This window comes from Sphaerodactylus townsendi, linkage group LG13 (genome assembly GCF_021028975.2).
Source record: "Sphaerodactylus townsendi isolate TG3544 linkage group LG13, MPM_Stown_v2.3, whole genome shotgun sequence".
Classification (NCBI taxonomy): domain Eukaryota; kingdom Metazoa; phylum Chordata; class Lepidosauria; order Squamata; family Sphaerodactylidae; genus Sphaerodactylus; species Sphaerodactylus townsendi.
This window is the reverse complement of record NC_059437.1, coordinates 54,885,673-54,911,366: the sequence shown is the minus strand read 5'-3', so window position 1 is coordinate 54,911,366 and position 25,694 is coordinate 54,885,673. Positions and strand designations below refer to the sequence as shown.

Genomic DNA, 25,694 nt, shown 5'->3' with positions numbered 1-25,694 from the left:
CATAGACAATCTAAAACAAGAATGTTATCAACTCATCAAGACATCCATTGTTACTATGCCTGTTATCACAAACCTCGAGTAGCCCCTGCAGTCCTTTCCTGTTATCACTCAGACTTCAAAACCTTATTTTGGCAATTGCAAATGAAGCTACAGCCACCACAAAAACATTCACCAAGACAAGAATTAGATAAACTGGAAATCTGCAAGCCAGTGGGACAGCAACCTTTCCCTTTCCAGTCCCAGGGGCATTTCTTTATATCACTTCCAGGCAGAGGGGACAGCTCTGCAGATTGAACTAGGCGTTAGCTAAATTATGCTAAATGAAATCTTCAGAAAGCAACAGCTGCTTTTAAAGATCTGACAAAATGTTGGTGAAACCTTTGGCCAAATGCATCCATTTTTAGCTTCTGCTAAAAGAAAGCTTAGCTGAATAATGCAGTTGTATCTGCTGACCATTTCCTCTCTGACTGTTTTTATAGCTCCAGTACAGTATCGGCTGAACTATGTCCATTCCTGCATGAAGCCGCATCACATTACACTGACAATTGATCTGTGTATTGCAGTATTACCTCAATTGGCAGCTGCTCTCTAAGATCTCTGAAAGGGACTTTTCATTTGTTTTTTTACTCATAAGAAATTGAACCTGGGATAGTTTTGTTGCTGCGCAGCCTGGAGTAAAATCTCCTGTCACTTTAGTAGAGCCTTAATGGCAGCTTTTCACTGTATGGTGGTCAATAACGATACAATAAGGCTCTCTTAAAAGGGCAGAGCATTTTTCTCCTGGCCACTTGGCAACTTTAACATGAAACCTCCATGCATCAGCATGGCCTGTTTTGCTGAGCTTTAGGGTTATTATTGTTGCTCTTGTATTTTTGTTTCAAGCTGTTTTAAGGCAAGTCAGGCAAACGTATTATACTCTCTGTATTTCTAGATACCATCTATAAACTTTTCTTGTCTACGTTTCTAATGTGGAAACTGCGGAAGGGAGGATCATAAAAAGAAGCTGCAGTTAAGTGGCAGGGAAATACATTGGAGAACATCTGGAGGCGGGGGTGGGGGAGGCTGTGAGTCATCCAGGATCTTTGTGACCTTGAAATAAGGGTCATTATCTTTTTCATCCAGTGGTGTTACTGGGAGGCGTCACCTTCCCATTAAGGAAACCTCAGAATCTCTGAAGAGGACCTCCCTTTGCCCCGACGGCCGGAGGGGTGTGTGTGTGTCTCAGCGAGCCTTCCATAGTTTCTCCAGCAAGGTGACCTGGAAAAGCCGCATGGTCTTTCTGGTTATAGTACTACGATTCCCAGCGTGCCAATCGGAAAGGGGAAAATGTCCTGGTCGGCCCCGCTGCATGCCGGGAGCCGCCGCCGTCAAAGCTCGTCGCGCGCTTCCCTGGAACCCCGAAAGGTGCTCTTTACCCCTCCCGACAGGAAGGGAGGTTATGTAAATGAGGCGCACACTTGCAGCCAATCGGTGCCGAGGAGCCCTGGCTTGTGTCGTCGGCGGAGGCCGGCGTGAAGGCCCGGATGTGAGGAGGACGGGCAGGCTGTCTGGCAACCGGCGGCGAGGCGAAGCTGACCGCGCTCCTCCGCTCGCGGCCTCGTTTCCCCGAGGGAGCCGCAGCCGAAGCAGTCCGGGCCCGGAGCGCGTGGAGGGGCGCTGATGGCCGCAGGGGCAGCGGCGGAGGAGGCGGAGGTCCCCGGTCGCCGGGGGCGGGCGAGACGCCGGCTGTGAGCGGGCGCCTGAGGGGAGTTTGACGCTGAGGCTGCGGGGGAGGGGCTCCTGCCTGGTGGGAGGGGCCTAGACCGAGGGGGCGGGGCCGCGCCGGCCCCCGGGGTCGCGACCCCTGCCTGAGGGCAGCGCCAGTCCAGGCCGCGCCGGCACGCGTGCTCCCCGTAGGCCGCGGCCTTTTGTCCTCCCCGCCCGGAGAGACGAGCCCCGGGGCGGAGGAGAGGGAGGCCGGGAGGGCCCCCGGCGCCCCTCTGCGTGTGGGGCCGGTTGGGCGCGGGAGAGCCGGGAGCGCCTCGTGCCCCCCCTGCTGCGGGGGCTGCGGAGGGGCCAGGCTGGCCCGGGGGCCCCTGCGCCCCACAGGAGGAGTCCGCGGCGCAGGGCCTCGGCGCAGGGCCGGCAGCGAAGTCTCGAGCGCAGGGCCCCCCCTCCGCTCCCGGAGGGGCGCCCGGACCCCCGGCCGCCCTGGGTCTCGGCGTGGCGCTGGTGGTGCAGAGCGGCCTGCATTGGCTGCGGTGGCACGTGTGCCCTCGGTGGCCCCCGGCGTGGCAGGCGGCCGGCGGCTGGGCTCCGCGCACCATGTTCTCCGTCCTCTCCTACGGCCGGCTGGTGGCCCGCGCGGTCCTGGGCGGCCTCTCGCAGACGGACTCCCGCGACTACAGCCTGGTGACGGCCAGCTGCGGCTTCGGCAAGGACTTCCGCAAGGGCATCTTGAAGAAGGGCATGTGCTACGGCGACGACGCCTGCTTCGTGGCCCGCCACCGGTCGGCTGACGTGCTGGGTGAGTGCCTGGCCGGGGCCCCTCGCCCTCCTCTGCGGGCACTGGCCAAAGTGGTCGCCCCGCTCAGAAACCACCTGGTCACCTGGGGCAAAGGGTGCCAGAGGGAAGAGGCTTTTCCGTTTCCCCGGACAGCTCATGTGCCACAGGCTTGGTCCAATCCGGGATAGCGTTAGCAAGCTGGGTAGTGAGTAGGCCAGTCTCCCCAGTAGCAGCACCCCTCGCGACTCCAGGGCTTGCTAGTGCCCACATGAAAAAGGCAGTAGTAGCCTTGGAAGGTGTGTGTAGCCCTTCCTTTTTTGAGCCATTTGGAATTTCCCCCTCTCCCCCAGGAACAAGAAGTTGGGAGCAGTAGAGACTGGAAACTGGAAGCCATGAAGAAAGCAGTATTTTGGGGGGAGCACAAGAAGAGATATTGGGGGAAATTTATATATTCAGTAGTTACTTTCCTATCAACCCACAACATACCTTGCTGCTTTAATGGCATAATGTGCATTATTTGTTGATTACTTAGCATATAACGGTGTTCTGTTTGACATATTTATGCAGTTATAAGTTGCTTTAGTTTTCCATAAGCAAGATTGTAAATATGCCCTATTCTGTATTGAAAGCTGCTGACTGTTATTCCTTATGTTACCTTGGCACATAGGTCTTTTTACCACCTGAGTGGTAGACAAGAATGTTGAAATTAGAAAATACATTTGCAGTAAACAAAATATCTTTGGGGACTGGAAAGCTTCACACAGTTGCACAGTTACCAGCAATATGTTTGGACATCAACTTAAACATGTGGACAGTGCAAATACTGAATGCTTAGTAATGTGTTTTTGGACACTTTGTTGCCAAAACTGTTCCTATGTAAATAGGACAGTATATTAATGGAGATATATTGCATGTGACTTCATTAAACAGGGATTATTATTATCTGGTGCTTTACATTGTCTTACAAAAAAAAATCCATGCTGCATGTTTCTAGTGTATAAAACCATGTGCTAAATAGCCTTTCACTTATTTCGGCAGGTTTTTTCTCCCCAGTGTTTCCTAAGGTTTCTTTTTTCTTCCTCCTGGCAACACTGAAATAATGTCACAGACAGGATTCCCCCCCCCCCCTTCAGTAAGGAACAGACACTTCCTGCCTTCAGGGCACCTGGAGTCCTCGTCAGGTGCAAAGTAAAGTGACATTGAGAAAGGTTTCCGATGTCAAATTGCACTTTCCACACCCAGTTTGCTTGCTGCAGATCTAAGCGCTGTGTCAGATGTCATGGGAGCAAAAAGGGAAAGACCTTCTCAGTGTAGGCCCTTTATGGGATGTGTGGCCTTTGGAATAACTTCTCAAGGTGAACCAGAGGACGGGCGTTTGTGGCTTTGTACTATGAGTATACGTGGCTAAATGCTTCTTTGTGTTCGACTTGTTTGTTCTTGGGAAGTTGACTTTCACAATAAGACTTTGCTCTAGTATCTTGTCAGTTGCTTTTAAATTGTGTTGATGTTTATACTTGAGAGACCACTTCAGTATGCCACTGATGTAGTCAGTTTTGAAGACTGGTGAAAAATATTATTGGGCTGATTTCTTTCTCCAGGACAGTGCATTCTTTTCCATCTTTCTTCTTGAGTCACAACTTTCAAATCAAGTGCAGCTGTTGGGGTTCCTTGTGTTTAGATGTGGCTCAAACTATTTGTTTTTAATGTTAGTATCAGTTGTCGTGTGTGTGTGTTCCTTTAAATAAGATTGTTCTCCCATCACACCTGAGATGTATTTATCTTGCATGGTGTTTTATTATAAGCCTTTAGTTGATCTCCTTTAGTCTCTCTATTCTATTCTATTCTATTCTCTCTCCATGTTGGAAGACTGTGTGTGTCCAGGCTTCTCTCTCTGTTGGCAATAAACTGAGCTGCTGTTTGTATGAAGATGTCTGAACGTTATGTTCTGTGCTACAGCTAAAGGACATTACATTAGTTACGAAGGGACTTGTGACTTCATTCTTTCCCTCTGCCCTGGAACTGAAAAGGAGACATGTGGTGGATACAGTTCACATCCAAGTGTGGACTCCTTTGAACTCTGCAATGAACTGCTTTGCTTTCAGGACTTAATGCTGCCATAACATCATGATGTGATGTGAACACATCACAGAGTAATAGAGTCCAAATCAAAATCAAATCAAAAACCTTTAATGGCATATTATAGTAGAGTCAAACTATGAGAAAAGGCATTCTACCTAAACATTAGGAAGAACTTCCTGAGCATAAGGGCTGTTCTGACCGTGGAATGCGCTGCCTGGGAGGATGGTGGAGTCTCCTTCTTTGGAAGTTTTAAACAGAGGCTGATTGGTCATCTGTTGGGCATGCTTTGATTGTGTGTTTCTGCATGGCAGGGGAGTGGATGACCCTGGTGGTCTCTTCCAATTCTATGATTGTAGAATAGTGGTGGCGAACCTTTGACACTCCAGATGTTATGGACTACAATTCCCATCAGCCCCTGCCAGCATGGCCAATTGGGAATTGTAGTCCATAACATCTGGAGTGCCAAAGGTTTGCCACCACTGTTCTAGAATCTAAGGCTCATTCCGCACATGCAGAATAATGCACTTTCAAACTCCTTTCAGTGCTCTTTGAAGCTGTGCGGAATGGCAAAATCCACTTGCAAACAGTTGTGAAAGTGGTTTGAAAACGCATTATTTTGCGTGTGCGGAAGGGGCCTAAGCAATCTTGAAGTGTCCTTGAGGGACCTGATGGAGCAAATTCTTCTTTACTGAAACAGCTTTCTCCTGATTTGATCATTCTGTTGATCATTAACTGGAGGCATGAAGATAAATTTGCATTTTGAAGCATTAAGAGCCATTTATTCACTCTGAATTTAATCTCTGTGGCTTGATGTTTGACTGCTTCTCTTTTGAGTCTACAGTCTAAACTAAGAGAGAAGGGGTGATTTTGCTGCTCCACAGTGAAGTTAAATTTTAATTCATTGAGCTGAGGCTCTCAGTTCTGTACATTATCCAGTCTTAATGTATTCTGAGTTTGATGATTCTAGCCAGTGTGGTATAGTGATTAAGCGTGTTGGACAATAACAGGGAGTCTTTGGTATGAATCCCCACTCGTGCCTAGGAAGCTTGCTGGGAGACCCTGTGGGGCCAGCCACGCTCTGTCTGCCTAACCAATAGTGTTGCTGTGAAGATAAAATTGAGAGAACAATGTAAGCTGCTTTGGATCCTCATTGGGCATACATTGAAAATGCTGGGGGGAAGAATTAGGACTAATAAAAGGAAACATTTTTTCACACAACGCGTGATTGGTGTTTGGAATATGCTGCTACAGGAGGTGGTGATGGCCACTAACCTGGATAGCTTTCAAAGGGGCTTGGATAGATTTATGGAGAAGTCGATTTATGGCTACCAATCTTGATCCTCTTTGATCTGAGATTGCAAATGCCTTAACAGACCAGGTGCTCCGGAGCAGCAGCCGCAGAAGGCCGTTGCTTTCACATCCTGCATGTGAGCTCCCCAAGGCACCTGGTGGGCCACTGCGAGTAGCAGAGAGCTGGACTAGATGGACTCTGGTCTGATCCAGCTGGCTCATTCTTATGTTCTTATGGGAAGAAAAGCTGTTAATAAACAATTCGAATAGTCTTCCCACTTAGTGTTGTATTCTCCTGCAGTGGCATAGGAGCAGCAGTGGCATAGGAGGTTAAGAGCTCGTGTATCTAATCTGGAGGAACCGGGTTTGATTCCCAGCTCTGCCGCCTGAGCTGTGGAGGCTTATCTGGGGAATTCAGATTAGCCTGTACACTCCCACACATGCCAGCTGGGTGACCTTGGGCTAGTCACAGCTTCTCGGAGCTCTCTCAGCCCCACCCACCTCACAGGGTGTTTGTTGTGAGGGGGGAAGGGCAAGGAGATTGTCAGCCCCTTTGAGTCTCCTGCAGGAGAGAAAGGGGGGATATAAATCCAAACTCCTCCTCCTCCTCCTGCTTCTTCTTCTCCTTCTTCTTCTTCTTCTCCTCCTCCTCCTTCTTCTTCTTCTTCTTCTTCTCCTCCTTCTTCTCCTTCTCCTTCTTCTCCTTCTTCTCCTTCTTCTTCTCCTTCTTCTTCTCCTTAATTTCTGCATCTCTTCCAACCCTTCTTTGTTCCTTGTGAGCAGCAGCTTCTTGTAGGTAAAGATTTCCGACGTGTTTGACCAAGGAATGAGCCTGAAGCATGTTTCGCTTTTCCTTTGGTCCTGATTTGTTTTTTGTATTAGTCATCCAAAGCCACGAGTGTGCCAAGTGGTTTGATATACAAGTTCTAAACCTCCTGTTTGTGAGCTAGTGTGGGGTGGGTGTGGGTGTGGAATAGCCACATGAGCCGCTCCCATGCAGTGGAAAGAATTTGCATGGGCACTTGACATCAGTCCAAATTCAGAGTCTATCCCTGTTTGACCAGCATTTAGAAAAAAAGCTGCGCATGACTTTCATCTGTTGAGTAATAACTAACATCTGAGAACGAACTGAGAGCCTGTAGAAGGGTGGGTCTGTGGTCACATTCTTATTTTAGTGCATTCACAGTTGATAGTGGTGGTAAAGTACTGGGAAGTTGCAGCTAACTTATGGCGATCCCCATAAGGTTTTCAAGGCAAAAGGTGTTCAGAGGGGGCTTGCCATTCATTACCTGTTTTTGCATAGCAACCTTGGACATCCAGGTGTCTCCTGTCCATGTCCTAGCCAGGGCTAACCTTGCCTGGCTTCCAAGAGCTGATGAGATGAGACCTGCCTTAGCCATCCAGTCAGGGCTATTCATAGTTAACAAGGATTAAATTAGGGTGTTGGGGGTTTCCCGGGTCATATGGCCGTGTTCCAGTAGCATTTTCTCCTGATCTGGAGGAACCGGGTTTGATTCCCAGCTCTGCCGCCTGAGCTGTGGAGGCTTATCTGGGGAATTCAGATTAGCCTGTACACTCCCACACATGCCAGCTGGGTGACCTTGGGCTAGTCACAGCTCTTCGGAGCTCTCTCAGCCCCACCTACCTCACAGGGTGTTTGTTGTGAGGGGGGGAAGGGCAAGGAGATTGTAAGCCCCTTTGAGTCTCCTGCAGGAGAGAAAGGGGGATATAAATCCAAACTCTTCTTCTTCTTCTTCTTGATGTTTTGCGGCATCTGTGGCTGGCATCTTCAGAGGATCCTCTGAAGATGCCGGCCACAGATGCAGGCAAAACGTCAGGAGAGAATCCTCTGAAGATGCCAGCCACAGATACAAGCGAAACGTCAGGAGAAAATGCTGTTGGAACATGGCCATACAACCCGGGAAACCCACAACACCCTAGTGATTCCGGCCGTGAAAGCCTTCAACAATACAAGGATTAAATTTCTAGTTGGTGGGAGCTGGGACATAAATGCTGAGGGGCAAGTTGAGCTGAATGTTAAAAGTGTTCCCTTGGCGCTTGTAATAGATGTTTACTTATGTAATTGTGAAGTGCATGTTTTTAAATAGTGAAATGAAAGATTCTCTGGTTAGCATACATGCCAGATGCTGGGTTTCTCCACAGGTTGAGCAGAGTATGCCCAGTTTACACAAACACAGGCTGCCCGGGTTTTCCTCAGGCCTATTTTTATAACTGTAAATTCTGTGGTGGGTGCTCAAGAAAGATGACATTCCAGACTTTTTAGTCATTGTAAAGGTCAGGAAGTGGCATTATAGAAAAACAGGGTAAAAAAAGGATCAGAGAAGTGACAGTTGTGTATTGAAAATATGTAAGATGTTAAGAATTCTTATCCCCTTGTAACCGTTGACATTTTAGCAGATCACACCACTGGGTCTCCTGTTAAAATAACCTGTCCATCATAACTTTACATCTTTGTAACACCTGTTGGGGTTACATAAGGACGGTGCTTCCAGTTCAGTACAGTATATAATGGATAAAATAAATCAGCACTATATCCTTGGCACATGTGTTTCTCTCCTCTGGAATTGTTAATAGAAATATTTCACACTGAATTGAAGCATAAGCATTTGAAAACCAAAACTGTGGGCCCGTTTAATTCCTTAAATTCTTCTAGTGAGATTCCTTGTTTTTTCCTGGTCTAGAATGTTCCCTGCTTGCACATTTCCTCGTGTGGTCCTTGTCTCTATGAAAGGAGCTGGATTTTGGGCCTTCTTGGACGGCTGCGGACTACGCTTCCCAGTAGCCCTCACTTTTTCTGGTTCATTGTTGGGAACGCGCTGATAAATTATATAGTAAAATTGTGCTTCTTAAAATAATCTGCCTCTCCAAAAAATTCAAGGCATCTTTCCATCTAGCATAACTCTATATGTGACTTGAGTTTGTCCTCAAAAACCTAAATTCTTTTCCTGCACATTATTTGGCAGAATATATATACTTAGGTATAGAGTTATATTTTAGGAAGAGCCTTCTCCCTTATAGTCTGTGCCCAGATGCCTTATCACTTTCTGGATTTGGAAAAAGAGAAATAGTAAACAGTCTTTAATCTTTCAAATGAATAATCCTGTGGCTTTGTATTATGGAATTTGCGCAGGTTCTGGTGTCAAATAACACACTCCTGTAGTCCTGTAGTATTCCAGACCACCTCCTTGTGTGAATGGGCCCTCTAAATCTTGTTGCAGATGTAGTTTAAAATATTGCTGCTTCAGAAAATTCACTCATGCGAGCTTTGCAGTTTGGTGAATAGGTTAGAAAACTTTGGACAGGCTGAGAGAGAGCCTGTGAAAGTGATCAAGGGAAGCAAAAAGATTGTTCTCAGGGGAAAGGAGGACAGTGTCTAGGGTTCTCTGTTGAGCTGTGTAATTATATAGCTGTGCTGACTGTGGGGGTGCTGGAAGGACTGGGGGAGCGATAAACACAGGGAGTTAGTCCTGTGTAAACGCCATTTAAAGGAAGCTGTACAAAAAGAAAAAGGGTCCTCAGTAACGGCTAGCAGGTGGCACCTTGCATGGAGTGTGCAGGTGTTTTGGACTGGGATCACCGGCAGGCACTGGATTAAGGGCTGAGAATGAGGCCCAGGTGACACAACAGCTGTTTACCCGAGTTGCTGTTTTGTTGCAGGCAAGGTGAAGGCTAGCATCAGTTTTCTGCCTCCTTATGGGTGGCTTGTGTGAATGGGAAATATGAAATTTGGAGGCTGTGCTGCTTTCCAGGTTGCTCCCAGTATCTTATCCATTTGCCACCACCGTTCTGCCACACTCACACACCCCCAATCCTGCAGCCTGTGGTCATTGTGGTCTTTAATTGTGACTTCGTGAGATGGCAGTTTGCTTTACTCTTTTATTTTTCTTGGTTGTGTGCAAGGAGCTATTGTCACTATACTTGACACACAGCAGGCAGAAACTCTGGGGAACATTAGTGTATTTTCTCTGTAGAAGGAAAACCAGTTAACAGGAACTGCTGTTTAGTAAAAACTGCAAGGTGTGGGTGGAAGCTGGCATTAGGCTGCCAAGGCATTTCCATAAACCATAGTCAGATTGGCGAAATCCAGATAGCTTCCATCTGTGTCCAGGTTTACGCTTTAAATGTTGTAGTCTGAACAGTGTTCATATGAGCTTCAGTTTATATTTCCTGTTTAGGTGGACAGTTTTTAATCCTGCATAAGAGAAAAAAATTGGCCATGCTGGCAGGGGCTGATGGGAATCATAGTCCATGAACATCTGGAGCGCCATAGGTTGGCCACCCCTGCTTTAACATGCCGATCCTGCATGGCTTAGGCACCGTTTTGTTGTGCTGTGGCAGAAACCTAGCGCCGATTGCAGTAATGCCACTTCCTGATTCATTTGATATGCTTGGGGTAGCGGGGAGACCTCTGGTGTCCCCTGTTGGGGAAGGAGCAGTTCTACCTTTGTTTTCTGCTATACTGAAGGGCTCTGGGCAGGTTATAATATGGCTGTGATGATATATTTCAAACGAGCTGAAGAGCTGTGGCAGTGGCGATGACTCAGTCTAGAGCTTGGCTACCTTCCCACATACAGGCATTTGCTACTTCTATGGCAGTGATGGCGAACCTTTTCGAGATCGAGTGCCCAAATTGCAACCCCAAACCCACTTATTTATCGCAAAGTGCCAACATGGCAATTTAACCTGAATGCTGAGGTTTTAGTTTAGAAAAAACATTTGGCTCCAAGGCACATGTTATTCAGGAGTAAGGTTGGTGGTAGTCGGTGGTTTTGCTTTGAACCAACCCTGCAATTCTTCCAACGGGTGAATCACAACCCTAGGAGGGTTTACTCAGAAGCAAGCCCCATTGCCAGCAACCGAGCTTACTCCCAGGTAAAGGATCGCGCTTTAGTTCTTCCCATGAAAATCAGTGGGGTTTAACAGCACTTAACAGCGTTACCTACACTGCTTCCCCAAAACTAGGTCTTAGGTTTAGTGCTAATAATCTCCCTGAAATAACTGCACTATTATCACATGACGAACTCTGTGCCCACAGAGAGGGCTCTGAGTGCCACCTCTGGCACCCGTGCCATAGGTTCGCCACCACTGTTCTATGGCGTTGCTGGTGATCTGTAAAACATGATCTTGATCTACCAATTCATCACCCCTGCAGGAGGCTCTCCACATCTCCTTGGCCTTTGAAGCCAAAAGAATGACTTCCCCTGGGCCAGATAGCAAGCCGGTGGGGACACAGTTCCTCGTGGCTGGTACAGCTGTGAGATCCCCCACAAGTATTGCTGGCTATCCTTGCCAGCTGCAGGACTAGACAGCCTCTTGGGCCCAAGTGCTGAAAGAAGCCTCACATATACCTGTGAAGGTACAGGTGTGCTGACAAATGGGCGGTGCTCGCCATGATGCTGGCCGTGGCTGTGGCTCCATTTGAGGAAATGCAGTGGCAACAGTGGCGTTTGCTCTTCGGCGACGGCACTATGCACACTGCTGTCAACTTCCCCTGCCCACCTCCCCGTGTGAGAGCCCTGAGGAGCAATGTTGCATGGCTGCACAAGACTGTGAGTCAAGGTGGGGCTAATATCTCCACTCTCAAGTGTCGTCCCCCCCCCCCACTCCGAAGTCCTGGAGCTGTGCTCTTGCCCAGCACGTTGCGTCTTTCCTGCTTTGCTGCTAAACTCCTCAGTCCAAGTCCTCAATTCATCTTGGAAGAAGAAGAGGAAGAGTTTGGAATTCATATCCCCCCTTTCTCCCCTGTAAGGAGACTCGAAAGGGGTTTGCAATCTCCTTTCCCTTCCTCCTCTCCACAACAAACACCCTGTGAGGTAGGTGGGGCTGAGAGAGCTCCAAAGAGCTGTGACTCGCCCAAAGTCACCCAGCTGGCATGTGTGGGAGTGCCAAGCTAATCCGGTCCACCAGATAAGCCTCAAGTGGCAGAGCGGGGAATCAAACCTGGTTCTCGAGACCAGCGTGCACCGGCTCTTAACCACTACCCCACGCTGGCTCTCCAATGTCTTGCTTCGAGCCAGGCCCCCGAGCCTTCATCCCGACTGTTTCTTCTGCTTAAGGAAATGGTGTCCTCATTCACCAATGTCTTCCTTGAGCCTGACCACGGTTGGGAATCAGCAGGATGTAAATGCAATAAAATTATTAGTTATGTATACCTGTTTTTATAACCATAGAGAGATCCAAGGGGAAATCTAGTATTTGCCTCAGTATCTGATCAGGAGGTTTTATGCAGGCTGTCTGGGGGGGGGGGGGATCCATTCCTACCTCATTGTAACTGCTTAATGCTACAAATGCTGCTGAAAGATATACCGTATATACTGGCATATAAGACTACTTTTGAACCCTGGGAAATCATCTGTAAAGTCTGGGGTCGTCTTATACGCCAGGTACTGAGCGGGTGGTACTGAGCGCCCAGGATCTGGAGCAGCAGCTCTGCTGCTGCTACCCCGCGCACTGGGTTCAGTTCCTCACTCCTGAACACTAAACTTGCCCTACTCTAGCTTGGCCCTGCCTATGCAACTGCAACCCATCGCCACCACCTGCCATGATCCTAGTGCAACTGTCAGTGCCCCCCCCCCCCCCCGAGGGAGAGATGATCTGGAAACTTGGTGAATGTCAAGTTTCTCCTCTTCCTCTGAGTGGGAAAATTTCCCCAAGTTGTTCGGGGCACGATTCTTTGGAGTTCTCCTAGAGACGTCCAGCAGCCGCATGTCATAAGCATTTGACGTAGTCTCATACGGCAAGTATATCCCAAACTCTATATTTTAACTGGAAAAGTGGGGGGGGGGGGCGTCTTATACGCCGGTATATACGGTATGTAACCAGCCTGCTATATGTTACTACTGCCCTCTGGGTGTTCCTTGGCACAGCAAGACTGAGTTGCCTTTTGCACTTCTGTTACCAGCGTTGATAGCAGTGATGTTTGCCTTCTGCGTATTATAGGCTTTAGGAAAAACTGCCAACGAGCATCCAGAAGGTTGTGCACTATTTTTGGTAGAAATCTGATTAATGTCTGTGGAGTCTGGCTGTAATGTTGTGACAGTCAGTGGTTCATGCCAAGGTCAGGTATAAACCCTCCTCTCCCTTTTAGCTGGCATCTCAGATGAGGGGCGTTCTACAGATTGGCACATTTTACGCCATGCGCTAAGTTAATTTTCACTTTTTGGACAGAGGTTCGTAGCCTTCTGTTCCAAAGGAAGTCGGCCTTCCTTGAGCAGATGCTCTCTGCGGAGAAGAGTGAGTCATCCAGCATCCTGAATCACCAACATGATCTTCTCTCGTTCCCCAAATTACTGAATTATGAGTCTTGCACACTGCAGAACAATCCCTGAACCAAATAAGGAAACAACATGTGACCTTAGCTGCTCTGTAGGTAGATCTGCAGAGGCCTGATAACAAAGGCCTTGGGGGATATTTTGGTGGCTGTTTCTAATGAGACTCTGCAGCCGTTCACAGGAACTCATCTGCTAAATGGCATTGCTTGTTATCGCACAACAAATCATCCTGGTGTTGTGTTCAAGTGGGCAAATAGCTGTGCACCTCACTTGCATCTTGCCGATGCTTTTCAGCAATAAGGAATGCAACATGTGCTTGAAATATCTGGCAGCACCGAAAAGCAAAGTTTGTGGAACGTGTTCCATGCTTCTTATTTTGGGGGTTGTGTTCAACTTCGATAGGATTCAGTTGCTGTGCTAGTCAGTCATTTGGTGATGTTCTTAAAGCTGACTGGCAGGATGCCCAGTTCTGCTCATGTGCATCTTAAACATATTTAGTTATTTCTCTGGCTCAGAGGTCTCCAACCTGTGGCTCTCCAGATGTTCGTGGACTACAAATCCCATCAGCCCCTGCCAGCATGGCCAATGGGATTTGTAGTCCATGAACATCTGGAGAGCCACAGGTTGCAGACCCCTGCTCTGGCTCAACATTTAGCTTCAGTTGAATGCACAGTTACGTTTTGCGTGAAGTTGTAAAATTAGTCAGCTAACTTGTTTGTCGCTTCTGCTTCTGTGTTCCAGCTTCTTTAAATTCTTTGAGATGATTATCTTAAAACAAGCAAAGTGACCTTGGGTTTGTAATTGCCTCAGTATTCATATGTAGGTCATGTTCCTCCTTTCTATGTTCAGTCGAAGGCTTTCACAACTGGAACCAACTGGTTATTGTGGGTTTCCCGGAGCTGTGTGGTCATGGTCTGGTAGTTTTTGCTCCTAACGATCTGCTTGCATGTATGGCTGGCATCTTCTCTAAATATGCCCGCCATAGATACAGGCAAAATGTTTGCAGCAAAAAGGACCAGACCGCGGCCGCGCAGCCTGGAAAACCCTCAGCAGCCTATCTACTTTCTTTTTGGGTACGTCTCCATGATGTATCAAAATGAAGCAATTACTCCTGAATGATCACTGAGAAGTAATGAATGGCGATTGTCTTCATGAAAATGCACCCTGTACAGACTTCAGCATATATATTCCCAGGACTAGTTTTAATCTAGGTTCATAATAACCCCTTATTTGTGGCTTGAGCTGTAGGAAGCAATTACCTCTGTCCCCCTCACATGGGATGCTGCTTTGGGGAAGTGATCGATTTAGAAAGTCTCCTTCAGGACAGTGAGCTAGAATATTAAGTGCAGGTGAGGTGGTTTGCAAATGTTTTTGGTATTGGAATCGTTTAATGTTTTTGCTTTTTTTTAGGTGTAGCAGATGGTGTCGGCGGCTGGCGAGACTACGGCGTTGACCCTTCTCAGTTCTCAGGGACTCTGATGCGCACTTGTGAACGCTTAGTAAAGGAAGGACGGTTTGTCCCGAGCAACCCAGTTGGGATTCTCACCACAAGCTATTCTGAGCTGCTGCAGAACAAAGTACCTTTGCTCGGTAAGAGCAACCGGTCTCTTCTGTTTCCCAGTAGCAACCGTATGTGTCTTGTCAGCTGCACCAGGGTTATTCTTGAGAGCCTCTGTAGGATGGCAATTTGGAGCATGAGCTGGAATGATTTTCCTCCATAAAACATCTCCTTTCTATTTGGTCTTAGGCAAATGATCCTCCCCCCTTAAAATGTCAGGATAATGTTATTGATCTACTTTACAGGGTTGATGTTGATCTATTCCAAAAGTTACCAACAGCCCCATCCAAACAGGGGGCCAAATCCACCATTGGGAGCAATGCAAATCCATACTGGTGGAGGGGTGGATTCACAGTGGCTCTCCACGATGGTCATACACTGGAACAGAGCACCGTGCCAGCATCCTGCAACCCCCCCACCAGTGTAGCAGTGGTGGTCTGAAGGTGTGGTTGAGGGAGGAGCTGACATTACTCGGATTCCACCTGGCCGTTGCCTCTGATATGCTGGCGCCCGGAGTTTTGGACTTACGCCACCAAAAAGGGTGGGAAGAGCAGGACCAGGTGGCCACAGCGCCAGGCACTAATGCCCAGCCCTTTCGATGGGGCTTCCTGAGAACCTGATGAAGCGCGTTGAACACTTTCATCCAAAAGCATTACAGAGATGTCACTGGGAGGGAGGGGGGCGGCGCTTTGGTAGCCTTGCCTGGAATGCTTCTTGAGGGAGCCGTCATTAACTGATCCTTCCCCCCCCCCCAATCCTCCTTTTTTGAAAAAAAAAAAGCCATTGACCAGCACCTATCAACTAATTTTTTAAAAAAACCTGTTTTTCGTATGGTTGCTGATTTGAGCAGGTGTCTGGTTTGTTGAACATGCCAGTATTTGGGCAAGGGAGCCCGGAGCTGTTGGCCCCACTGGCTTGAACAGCTTTTTGTTGTGTAATTGCAGGATGTTTCCTCGGGGCTACTTTTGAATCACCTCAGAGCTCTGGAATTGCCTCTGTTCATTTTCATGGCAGGAAATTTATGTGCGGTGCTGGTCGAGGGCCTGCCCGCGCCGGGCTGCTTGCCTTTGGGGTCAGTCCCTTGTGGAGAAGGGAGGCTGCTGGGGCTCCTTGGAGCAGAACGCCGACCCTGTCTGGGTGACACCGAGAACCAGCAGTGCTCAAGGAAACACGCAACCTTTTGCCCACTAAGCGCAACTGACCGCCTGGCACAGACGCCTCTCACCTGATCTTGGTGTGTGTGCCAGGAGGTCTCTTTAAATATACAAGATATATTTAGCCCAGCTCTGCTGAGCTCAGGAGGCCTCGGTCCTTTTCCGTGGCACACCTAAAGAACAGACATCAGCTGCAGGGTTTGCCGTCAGAACTTGCAGGAGCCTCCGTCTCTAATTCTACTGTTCCTGCTTTTGTGGGGAATCGCTAACCAGAGTGTGGGCCGCCACGATGTTTCTTGTCAGGGCTCCTGGCCTGCTCCCTTTGACCTTTCCTCACCCTCCACTTGTGTTCCTAGGGACAGAACATACGATGCTGGAAGAGGAAGGGTTTGTGGCGCTCCTCTAGATTTCTGAGTCCTAAGAAGAGCTGTAGATTTTCTCCCTTTTCCCGAGGGAGAAAACATTGTTGAGAAGTTTTTTAACATGACCTGCTGTTTGCATGACTGGCTGTTCTGTGCAAGTGGGGCATGTGCCTTCGCATGGAGGCACATTTTGTTTTGGGTTCCTGCCTCGTTGCAAAGCACAGCTCCGCAGGGAGGCAGGACCACCCCCGGGACCCTGTTATGGCCCCTCCCCACTGTGTGGCTCCACAGGTGGGAGCCGGGGACTGCAGTTCTCTAGTTTGATCGCAGCTCCCGAACATGCCTCATAGCCACTGTGAGGTGTGTTAAAACAAAAGAATTGCACATAACGTGATTCTCGTTTAACCCGCCCTGCGGCCAATAGTGTGGGTGAGGGCAAGTTAGACTTGTGTTAGGGGCGGGAACCATGCAAAGTTTTCACCCAGCATGGGTTTTATCCCCCCCTTCACCTGTGTTTATTGGCCCATTCAGGGGTCTGCAACCTGTGGCTCTCCAGATGTTCATGGACTAGAAATCCCATCAGCCCCTGCCAGCATGGCCAATTGGCCATGCTGGCGGGGCTGATGGGATTTCTAGTCCATGAACATCTGGAGAGCCACAGGTTGCAGACCCCTGGCCCATGTGAAAAGGGCCTGTGCTGCTTTTACCATCCAGCTTTGTGATGCTTTAAGCCCAGATGTGCCTGACTCGTTTGTGTGTTGTCACATCCCCAGGTGGGAAGAAAAGCGAGATATCATGTTTACTTGCTGAAGCCAGGCTTCTTTGCGCATATCGCTAAAGTGGCCGTTGCTTTTGAAGTAGCCGAGTGAGCCAGGTTCACACATAACAGTGCCCGAAAGGTTAATTTCAAAATAGCGTTGCCAATACTCTGAACCTCTCTCGGTGCCTGTTCACTTGCTATATCTCACCACAGTGTATTTCCTTCTATCCTGCTCGCTCCAGAAGTTACGCCTCTTAAGACCTCTGCTCTGATTATGCCTCTTTGCAGCTGACACTTGAATGCCGTGGCTTTTGTGATTCTCACACCTCAACCAGTGGTTTAATTCTTGCTTCTAGGGAGCAGCACTGCCTGCATTGTCGTTTTAGACCGGACTAGCCATCGTTTACATACGGCAAACTTGGGGGATTCGGGCTTTTTGGTCGTCAGAGGTGGGGAAGTCGTCCATCGGTCTGATGAACAGCAGCACTACTTCAACACCCCCTTCCAGCTGTCGATAGCACCCCCTGAAGCGGAAGGGGTCGTCTTCAGTGATAGGTAAGAGACTTTGCACCAGTGTTGAAAAGCTTTGCCAGGACAAGGGGCCATTGCGAGTTTGGGCAGATCTATTGGGAATTCTCAGGAGAAACTGTGCTCATATTCAGGGGAGCCTAACTCAGCTGGTGGCATGGGTATTCCACAGCTCCTACCTGGTATGTTTTCACATTTGTTTCCTTAAAGCAGTGAAGTAGAGGCTCTCTTTTTATTCACACGACACAAGTGTAGGTTGCTTTTTCACAACAGATCTGCAGAACTGGATAGTTAGGGATAGATAGGATAGGGAGCAGCAGTGGCGTAGGAGGTTAAGAGCTCGTTTATCTAATCTGGGGGAACCGGGTTTGATTCCCAGCTCTGCCGCCTGAGCTGTGGAGGCTTATCTGGGGAATTCAGATTAGCCTGTACACTCCCACACACGCCAGCTGGGTGACCTTGGGCTAGTCACAGCTTCTCGGAGCTCTCTCAGCCCCACCTACCTCACAGGGTGTTTGTTGTGAGGGGGGAAGGGCAAGGAGATTGTCAGCCCCTTTGAGTCTCCTACAGGAGAGAAAGGGGGGATATAAATCCAAACTCTTCTTCTTCTTAGTAGTGGGACCCTGGGTGAGGGGGGCTCCCTCTCCAGAACCATCTTTCCCAAGGAGTCGTTTGAAAGTGCAAAATAATAATCCTCATTTGTAGCTCAATAAGGAGTGGAAGGGTGTAACGGCTTGGGAAATTCTGTGTTCTTTGTGGTATGGCTTTCATTAGGGATGAAACTGTGCCTGCGACTGTCAGTGAGTCAGCCGTAGAGCAGCCAAGCTGCACTTAGAAATCCTTGCCTAGCTGCTAAGGGTGCTTGGGCATCGTGACTTGCCAAGCTGGCCTTTTCTTACCTTGGTGCCCAGAACAAAAATGTCATTGTGGTAAGCTTCCCTTGTGACAAGGCTGTTCGGGTAGATTTTCTCCTTTTTACTAGCCTGCTGCTCCTTCTTGGCAGCGTGCCCTGCCTGTGGACTTCTCCTTATCTGTCTGCAACGCATGCATTGGCACGAACAAATGCAGCATGCAGAAGGTGGGCTTTTCAGAAAGGGCCCTTGACTTGTCCATTTCAGTGTCTGTCAAGGCCTCGGGTACACATGAATATTTCTTTCCTTGCCAAGCAAGTCTAGCATGGTGTGTTCGTTGCCATTGGAAGGTGCCACGGAAGCTATTTGTTTAGCTGTAGGGAGCTTTCTTGGCTTGAAGCAAGTCCTGTCCCATTTTCAAACTGCATGCAGGATGCCTGATGGCATCGCCTGGGTGAAGCACGTCCACTTTGGGGCTGCCGGGCCCCTGCAGTAAGATGAAGGTGGGAGTGCAGAGAGGCTTGTATTCAGCAGCACACGTAGAAGACGATGTTTGCCCCTTGGGCTGTCCAGCTGGGTCAGCATGTGGCAGCTGTCCTGGGGCAGGAGAGTGCCTTGAAGCTCAGCTAACTTTCCATACTCAGGCTGCCAGGCAGCAAGTGCTTTTGAAGAGCACAGAGAAGCATGTGACTGCAGCTTGTATTAAAAGCTTCCAGCAGTGGCCTGTGCCCAATCAAAGCAAGCAATACTCCCATTTGGCAGAACACCAAGCTCTGAGATGGGAATGCTGGAAAAGCACGATCTGTCAATGGGAACTGGACCTGTTAAAGGCACAGGAGCAAAGGACACTGACACAACCCCGTCTCTTCAGAGGAAGACTTCTGGTTTCTCTCTGGGCACGGCAGCAGCACCACAAACTGAAGTGCATGCAAAACACTTTGGGTGCAGAATTACTGCAGGGGGTGCCTTTTAGATTTGACATTAAGGGTATGAAGGGACTGTCCTGGCTTGTTGTGTCAAATAACCAGCCTTTTAAATAATGCCCTCATCCTGCCTGTCTTGGTATACCCAAGAAGTCCAAGGGTGATATAAAACAAAAAGACATGGACCCCGGTCTTAACGTATCAGTCAAGTAAGCCTGTCACGCTATCCCCACGGGCACAATCCATTGTGGTGGCGGATTTGGGGGTTTTCCTTTTGGACCAACGTGACTATAAACAGCTCGTTATCTCCATATCCCAGGTTGAACTTTGGCCTCGCATAGTTCAAAGACACAGATGCTCACTGTCCTTGTTTTTGCAGCCCAGATGCAGCCGACAGCACGACCTTTGACGTCCAGCTGGGAGACATCATCCTGACGGCCACGGATGGACTTTTTGACAACATGCCGGACTACATGATCCTCCAGGAGCTGAAGAAGTTGAAGGTAAATCGTGTGTCCAAGACATGTTGCAGTCTGATTTGGGTCAAGGAGAAGCACATATAGAAGACACCATTTGACTGAGGGGGAGTGTCCCTATAAATTGCCACTGCACAGGGCACTAGGTGCCACCCGCAGGTGAGTTTCAAGTTGGCATTAGAGAAGGCCATATCTCGTGCAGCAGGACAGCAGCTGTAGCTTAAAGAAAGAAGCAAAGTGGAGCACCCTACTGATTAAAGATCCCCCCTGAGGAGAAGCTGTCATAGGATGAGATAGAGTTCCTATTAAGCTAGAGTTTGTGTAGGGATAAGAGGAATTCAACAACATGTCAGGGGGAGTCCCCCGTGAATCCATTTACTCTTGAAATGTTGGCTTAGTGTCTTCTTGAAGTCTGTACAAGAGGAGGCCCAGTAAAATGGAGACGGCGGGATTGTGCATACGGTTAGAAGCTGGGGCAAGCACAAGCAGTGATTTCCCTAGGCACGTTCCAGCAGAGCCAGAACTGCCGGGCTGTTTTCAGAAGACTTAAAAGATGCTGTCCTAGATTGAGGGCAGCTTCTCCAAGCATTCCTGAATATGTTCTCTTTCATCCAAAATGAGATTCTCTGAGCAAGATATTGTCAACTTAAGTTGAAAAGGAGGCACAGACAGTCTCAGTTCTTTATTTGTGTATCAACCTTGAGCTTGTTTGTGGAGTGTGAACAATTGTGTACAATTTCAGAAATAATTTGTTTTGCTTTTGTTCTAGAACTCGAATTACGAGAGCATACAACAGACAGCAAGAAGCATTGCTGAACAAGCTCACGAACTGGCATACGATCCAAATTACATGTCTCCTTTTGCGCAGTTTGCCTGTGACAATGGACTGAATGTAAGAGGTAAGGTTTTCAGCCTTCTGGAGTCGAAGGGCAGTGCTGGACAATGGTATGCTTGGCGTGGGGGGGGGGGGGATAGTATTGATTCCATAATACTGAAATAGCAAATGTGCTCCTTGACAAAATATTGGAAGGCTGGTAGGTGAGATGTTGTAAGAACATAAGAAAGAGCCTTGCTGGATCAGACCAGAGTCCATCTAGTCCAGCACTCTGCTACTCGCAGTGGCCCACCAGATGCCTTGGGGAGCTCACACGCAGGATGTGAAAGCAATGGCCTTCTGCTGCTGCTCCCGCTCCCGAGCACCTGGTCTGCTAAGGCATTGCATAGGCAGTGTCTGTGTGCCTGCTGCCACCATTCCCTCGAATAGCAAGCTTTCTGGCCAAATGCCAGTCACCCAATTAAGAGAGTGGTTTCTGCACGTTTGGGGCGGTCCCAGCATGTAGGAAAATATTGAATGCAAGTTTAAATTTCTTTTAAAAAATCCTCCCCGTCTCCTAATGATAACCAAGCACGCTCTCTGAATGTTGAAACAGCTGAGTCAGATATGGGGGGGAATTGGGCTACTTGCCCATAGGATCGTGGCCTCCAGCTTGTGCCTTCTCTGCTACTGGAGGAGGGTATGCGTTTACTTAGCACTGCACTTATTTTAGCGAGCGGGAAAAGCGACATCCCAGCTCCCGCCTTGCCTGTTGAGCAGCGTGAAACTGGATGGAAAATTGGTCTTATGTAGCGTGTATGTAGCAAGCTGAAAGGGGAGATTGGGGTGGGAGGCACCTGTTTGTCGGCACCCCACACTTTGGGTGCTGTGTGGTTTCCGGGCTGTATGGCCGTGTTCTAGCAGCATTCTCTCCTGACGTTTCGCCTGCATTTGTGGCTGGCATCTTCAGAGGATCTTCAGAAGATGCCAGCCACAGATGCAGGCGAAACGTCAGGAGAGAATGCTGCTAGAACACGGCCATACAGACTATCAGATCCTCTGAAGATGCCAGCCACAGATGCAGGCGAAACGTCAGGAGAGAATGCTGCTAGAACACGGCCATACAGCCCGGAAACCACACAGAACCCAAGTGATTCCGGCCGTGAAAGCCTTCGACAATACCCCACACTTTCTTCTGGACCTCTAGGTTGTGTTGATGCTTACAGGATTGTGTGAGTTCTCCTGCTGTCTGTTGAGCTGTCTTGTATTTCTCAGTATCTATTGCCAAATCTACTGGTGATTATTGAGGCTGTCATAGAAGTGTTCTTCTTTAGCAGGCTATCAATTAAATGCACCCTCACATGCCTTTCTTGGTAGGAGCAGGCACCTCCCAGCCCACTATTTCCGATGCTGGACACATCTGCATCGTTCCTGGTATTTCTCTGTGATGAGTCTGTTGCAAAAGTTGTCCTTCATTCCGTTTGCTAACAGGAGAAGTTTACCGACTGTTCTTTGAGCTCGCCTGTTCTTTGCTTTACAGGTGGAAAACCAGATGACATCACTGTCCTCCTTTCTATAGTAGCTGAATACACAGACTGACGGACTGAAACCTTCTGTTTCTGATTACTTGCGCTATTCCAGAGTTCCTGGCTTCACACATACTGTTTCCTGCTGGCAGGACAGCTGTTCTTTGCAGCCGATCTCAGCGGCTATTATGTATTGTGTCCATTGCCTGTATTAAGGTTTAGTCAAGGTCTCCGTCGATGACCGCTAATGAGGTACATCTGCCAGCAAGAAATGAAGAATTTCAATACTTGAAGCTTGCCATTTTAAAAATGTAGTAGCAATTATTGCATAGTAATGGCGGGGATTGGAGCGATGATCGTGGTTGTGGTTCTGAAGAAAACGAGCGTCAAGAATTGCAAGTGGATGTTCATAATTCGAAGTTAGATGTACTACTGAAAATTGGAACAACTCTTTTCTTTGAGGACATACTATATGGCCAGAATCAGCCCACTTCTCATCCATGAGAGGCCGCAAAATTATAGCCGAGGGCTTGTGTTTGTATGAACTTTTCAGAGGCTTCCAATTGTTGAGAATCTCTTGGTTTATGCGGGGTGTCCCAACTGTGGCCCTCTAAATGTTCATGGGCTACAATTCCCATCAGCCCCTGCCAGCATGGCCAATTGGCCCTGCTAGCAGAGGCTGATGGGAATCGTAGTCCATGAACATTTAGAGGGCCACAGTTGGACACCCTTGGTTTATGTGGTGTTTGTCCAGGAGCTTTATCTGTTACTGAATTTGAAACACAAAATTAATTTGTGAAGTGTGTGTGTGTGTGTGAGCAAGTCGTGGAGTAGGGGAAAGTGCGCGTGAAGCATGAGGTCTGTTCTACTGATGGAAATTCTGCATCATTTCTTCACAGGGTGTTGCTGCCGTTAGCAGGATTCTTATTTTAGAAATCTTTTCAGTTGGATTAAAGTCTGCAGAAAGAAGTAAGGGTGTTGAAACGTTGGTGTGCTCTCCTGTGTGCGTGGTGTTAGATCAGGCTTTATGTGCTGCAGTAGTGGCTCGAGACGACGGGTGGTTGACACAGACGGGCATCGGCTCTGGATCGTCTCTTTGGAGTTTCAAAAACTTTGCAGCATCTCCCAGTGCGCATCTCTGCCTGGCTACAGCAGCGGTCGTCACCAACACAGTGCAAAATGTGGAATGAATGGCGTTGACATTTCAGTAGCTGGTATTGAGGGTTTCCGGAACGGATTCTGATGATGTTTACAAGGTATCTAATAGCCATTTTTCAATAGAGCATTTCTTTTCATTGACACTTGGTCCCGTTTCTTCAGTAACTGCAAACTCCCTTTTTTAATGCTCATGTAAAAAAAAAAATCAATAGTGTAAAGATATATATTTTGGTCAGTTTTTCATAATTTTTGCTGGTAGAAAAAGTATTTAGAAATGAAAAGCCATGTTTTATATACCAGTTGAATAATGTTGATGTTTAGATAATAAACTTGGCCAGTGAAGCAATCTTACCTTATATTAAAAAAAAAATTCTAAGGGGTTTTTACTGCCAAGTTTATTGTATTAAAGAAACGCCTAAGTTTGAGGTTACCTCCACCTGTGTTAAATATTTTTGTGGTTGTACTGTATATCTGCATAATTGTGTCAAGCTTTTATTTATAATTGTGCCACATGTACCATGTACATGTCACTATTTCAGTGCATCTTGCTTCTGACAGGCATTTCATTTATCACGAGAAGGGGCTGAATCATTTGGAAGCTATTTTGTTCATCTGCCTTTTTCCTAAGAGCAGCATAGTGACCCTTTCCCCCCCCAATCACCTGTAATTCCTCGTCACATTGCCTTAACCGCCCAAAACTTGACAAAGTGGATTTTTTTTTTGGCATGGACACGGGATGGAATAAGAATAAACTCAGTGTGAGAATTTTTAAGATGTGGCAAATGATAACTTTGCACAAACCGTTTTAATCCCCCTGACTTTTGAAGGTGGACAGGTTGTACCTAGGTATCTTCAGCTAGAAGGAATGTATTTATACCACAGTACTTGGCTTGTCTCCTGCTGTGCCAGAGGGCAATTATCTCTTTACCTTGGACTTTCTCTGTATCAAGTCTCCAGTATTCGCTGTTGCAATTCCTCACGAGAATAAGAATAAGCACTGAACAGTCGCTGCTTTCCCCTTTTGGCCTTGACCTCTCCCAGACATGGTGCCTCCAAAGAGCAGGACTGTTTCCCCTGCTTCAGAGTCTTCTTCTATTTTTTTTCTGCTACTTCAGAGGGCGAATGGCCCTCAGCTTAACGCACGAAACACCTTCTCTGGAAGTTCCGGTGGTGACAGGCCGAGCCCTCCCATCACTCACCTGGGTGGGAGAAATCGGTTCATAAATCCCTTGTGGCCGAACAGAAACTCCTGGTGGGGTTTGATTGTCGGCCGTGCTTTACTTAGAGCAGTTTTTAGTCAGTCAGTATGTATAAAGTTATTCGTCTCTCACCACATTTTTTTTTAAAACAATGAACAAATTTGGTTTTATAAATTTGCCGATACTGTTTCCTCATCCCTTCCCTCCACTGGACACCAAAGACCAGTATAGTTTATAGCTTTTTTCCATCTATTTTTAAAAGCAATACTGTATTATAAAGAAACTAATATTTTTTATTGCACGCTTGAGTTTTTGTTTTAAGATGTGCACTCAAACATATCAGAGCCTATTTCTTCCTATGAACTTAAGGCTGTCTGCGCACAAATCTTTTTCACAAAAGGAAAAGGCAGGATTTGGGTACTACTTAAGGTAACCTTTACTGTTATATGCAACACATTAGTCTTTCCTAGGAACTAGACGAGTTCAGTGATTTGGCACAGAGAAGACATTCCATTTTGTGTTCTCTTAAATTTTAAAGTAATAGGGGGAGACTGAAAAGAGCTGAAACTGCAGACATGCTGTGCCGACAACCGGGGGGGGGACCCCAGTTTGTATAGCATTATCCTACTTCGCTAATGAAAGCAGTTGCAGCCACAGAACTTCTGGGTATGCCCTGCAATTGTGTTACCAACCTGGTAGGTATAGCTAGGCTAATGTGAAATACCCATTATTAATGAAGGAGTCTGAAGTCCGTGGTTCCCAGTCAGTTTAGCTATCTTTGGGAGAGGTGACATGTCCACCGCTCCCCTCAAGGTCTTCTATTTCTGCAACAACTGAAGCAAAATAGATTTTAATAATAGGCTGGAGGTTGGGACCAGACTGGACACAGGCAGAACTACCCTGCAGTGAGCAAAAACACGGGTACTATGATTGGAGCTGCTGCCTGGGCAGTGGGAAACCAGACAGCAGAATTGGGGCTTTTATCTGACACAGATAGCTGATCTAATGAGGATGCTTTTTTCTTGTTAAATGAGACTATCGTTACCTGTGCTTACCTGAAAGGCATTTATGTGAATTGGATGTCTGAAATTTATCATTTGTGCAAGAATACTATATGTAAATACATTTAATGAACTGTAAAGATATTTAATAAATATAGTATTTATACAGTGGATGTGTGGCTTCTTCAATAGTGACTGCCCTACCCAGGCCATTGGGGTGCTCACTCTGCTCCCTTGT

General features: G+C 47.7%; 1 protein-coding gene across 1 annotated transcript; it reads left to right on the top strand.

Annotated features, from left to right (window-relative positions):
* Positions 1 to 1,492: 1,492 nt before the first annotated feature.
* Positions 1,493 to 25,624, top strand: PPTC7 (protein phosphatase targeting COQ7). Its single transcript, XM_048514493.1, has 6 exons — positions 1,493 to 2,506; positions 14,557 to 14,736; positions 17,337 to 17,535; positions 19,662 to 19,785; positions 20,528 to 20,657; positions 22,113 to 25,624. The coding sequence occupies exons 1-6, from the start codon at positions 2,305 to 2,307 to the stop codon at positions 22,169 to 22,171; spliced, it is 894 nt and encodes a 297-aa protein (XP_048370450.1). The 5' UTR covers positions 1,493 to 2,304; the 3' UTR covers positions 22,172 to 25,624.
* Positions 25,625 to 25,694: the final 70 nt, after the last annotated feature.

Bases quoted from the DNA above. Each gene is read 5' to 3' on its own strand.
- PPTC7 (XM_048514493.1), top strand. From the start codon at position 2,305: ATGTTCTCCGTCCTCTCCTACGGCCGGCTGGTGGCCCGCGCGGTCCTG. The intron at 2,507-14,556 runs GTGAGTGCCTGG...GCTTTTTTTTAG, and splicing joins CCGGTCGGCTGACGTGCTGG to GTGTAGCAGATGGTGTCGGC. The intron at 17,536-19,661 runs GTAAGAGACTTT...TTGTTTTTGCAG, and splicing joins GGGGTCGTCTTCAGTGATAG to CCCAGATGCAGCCGACAGCA.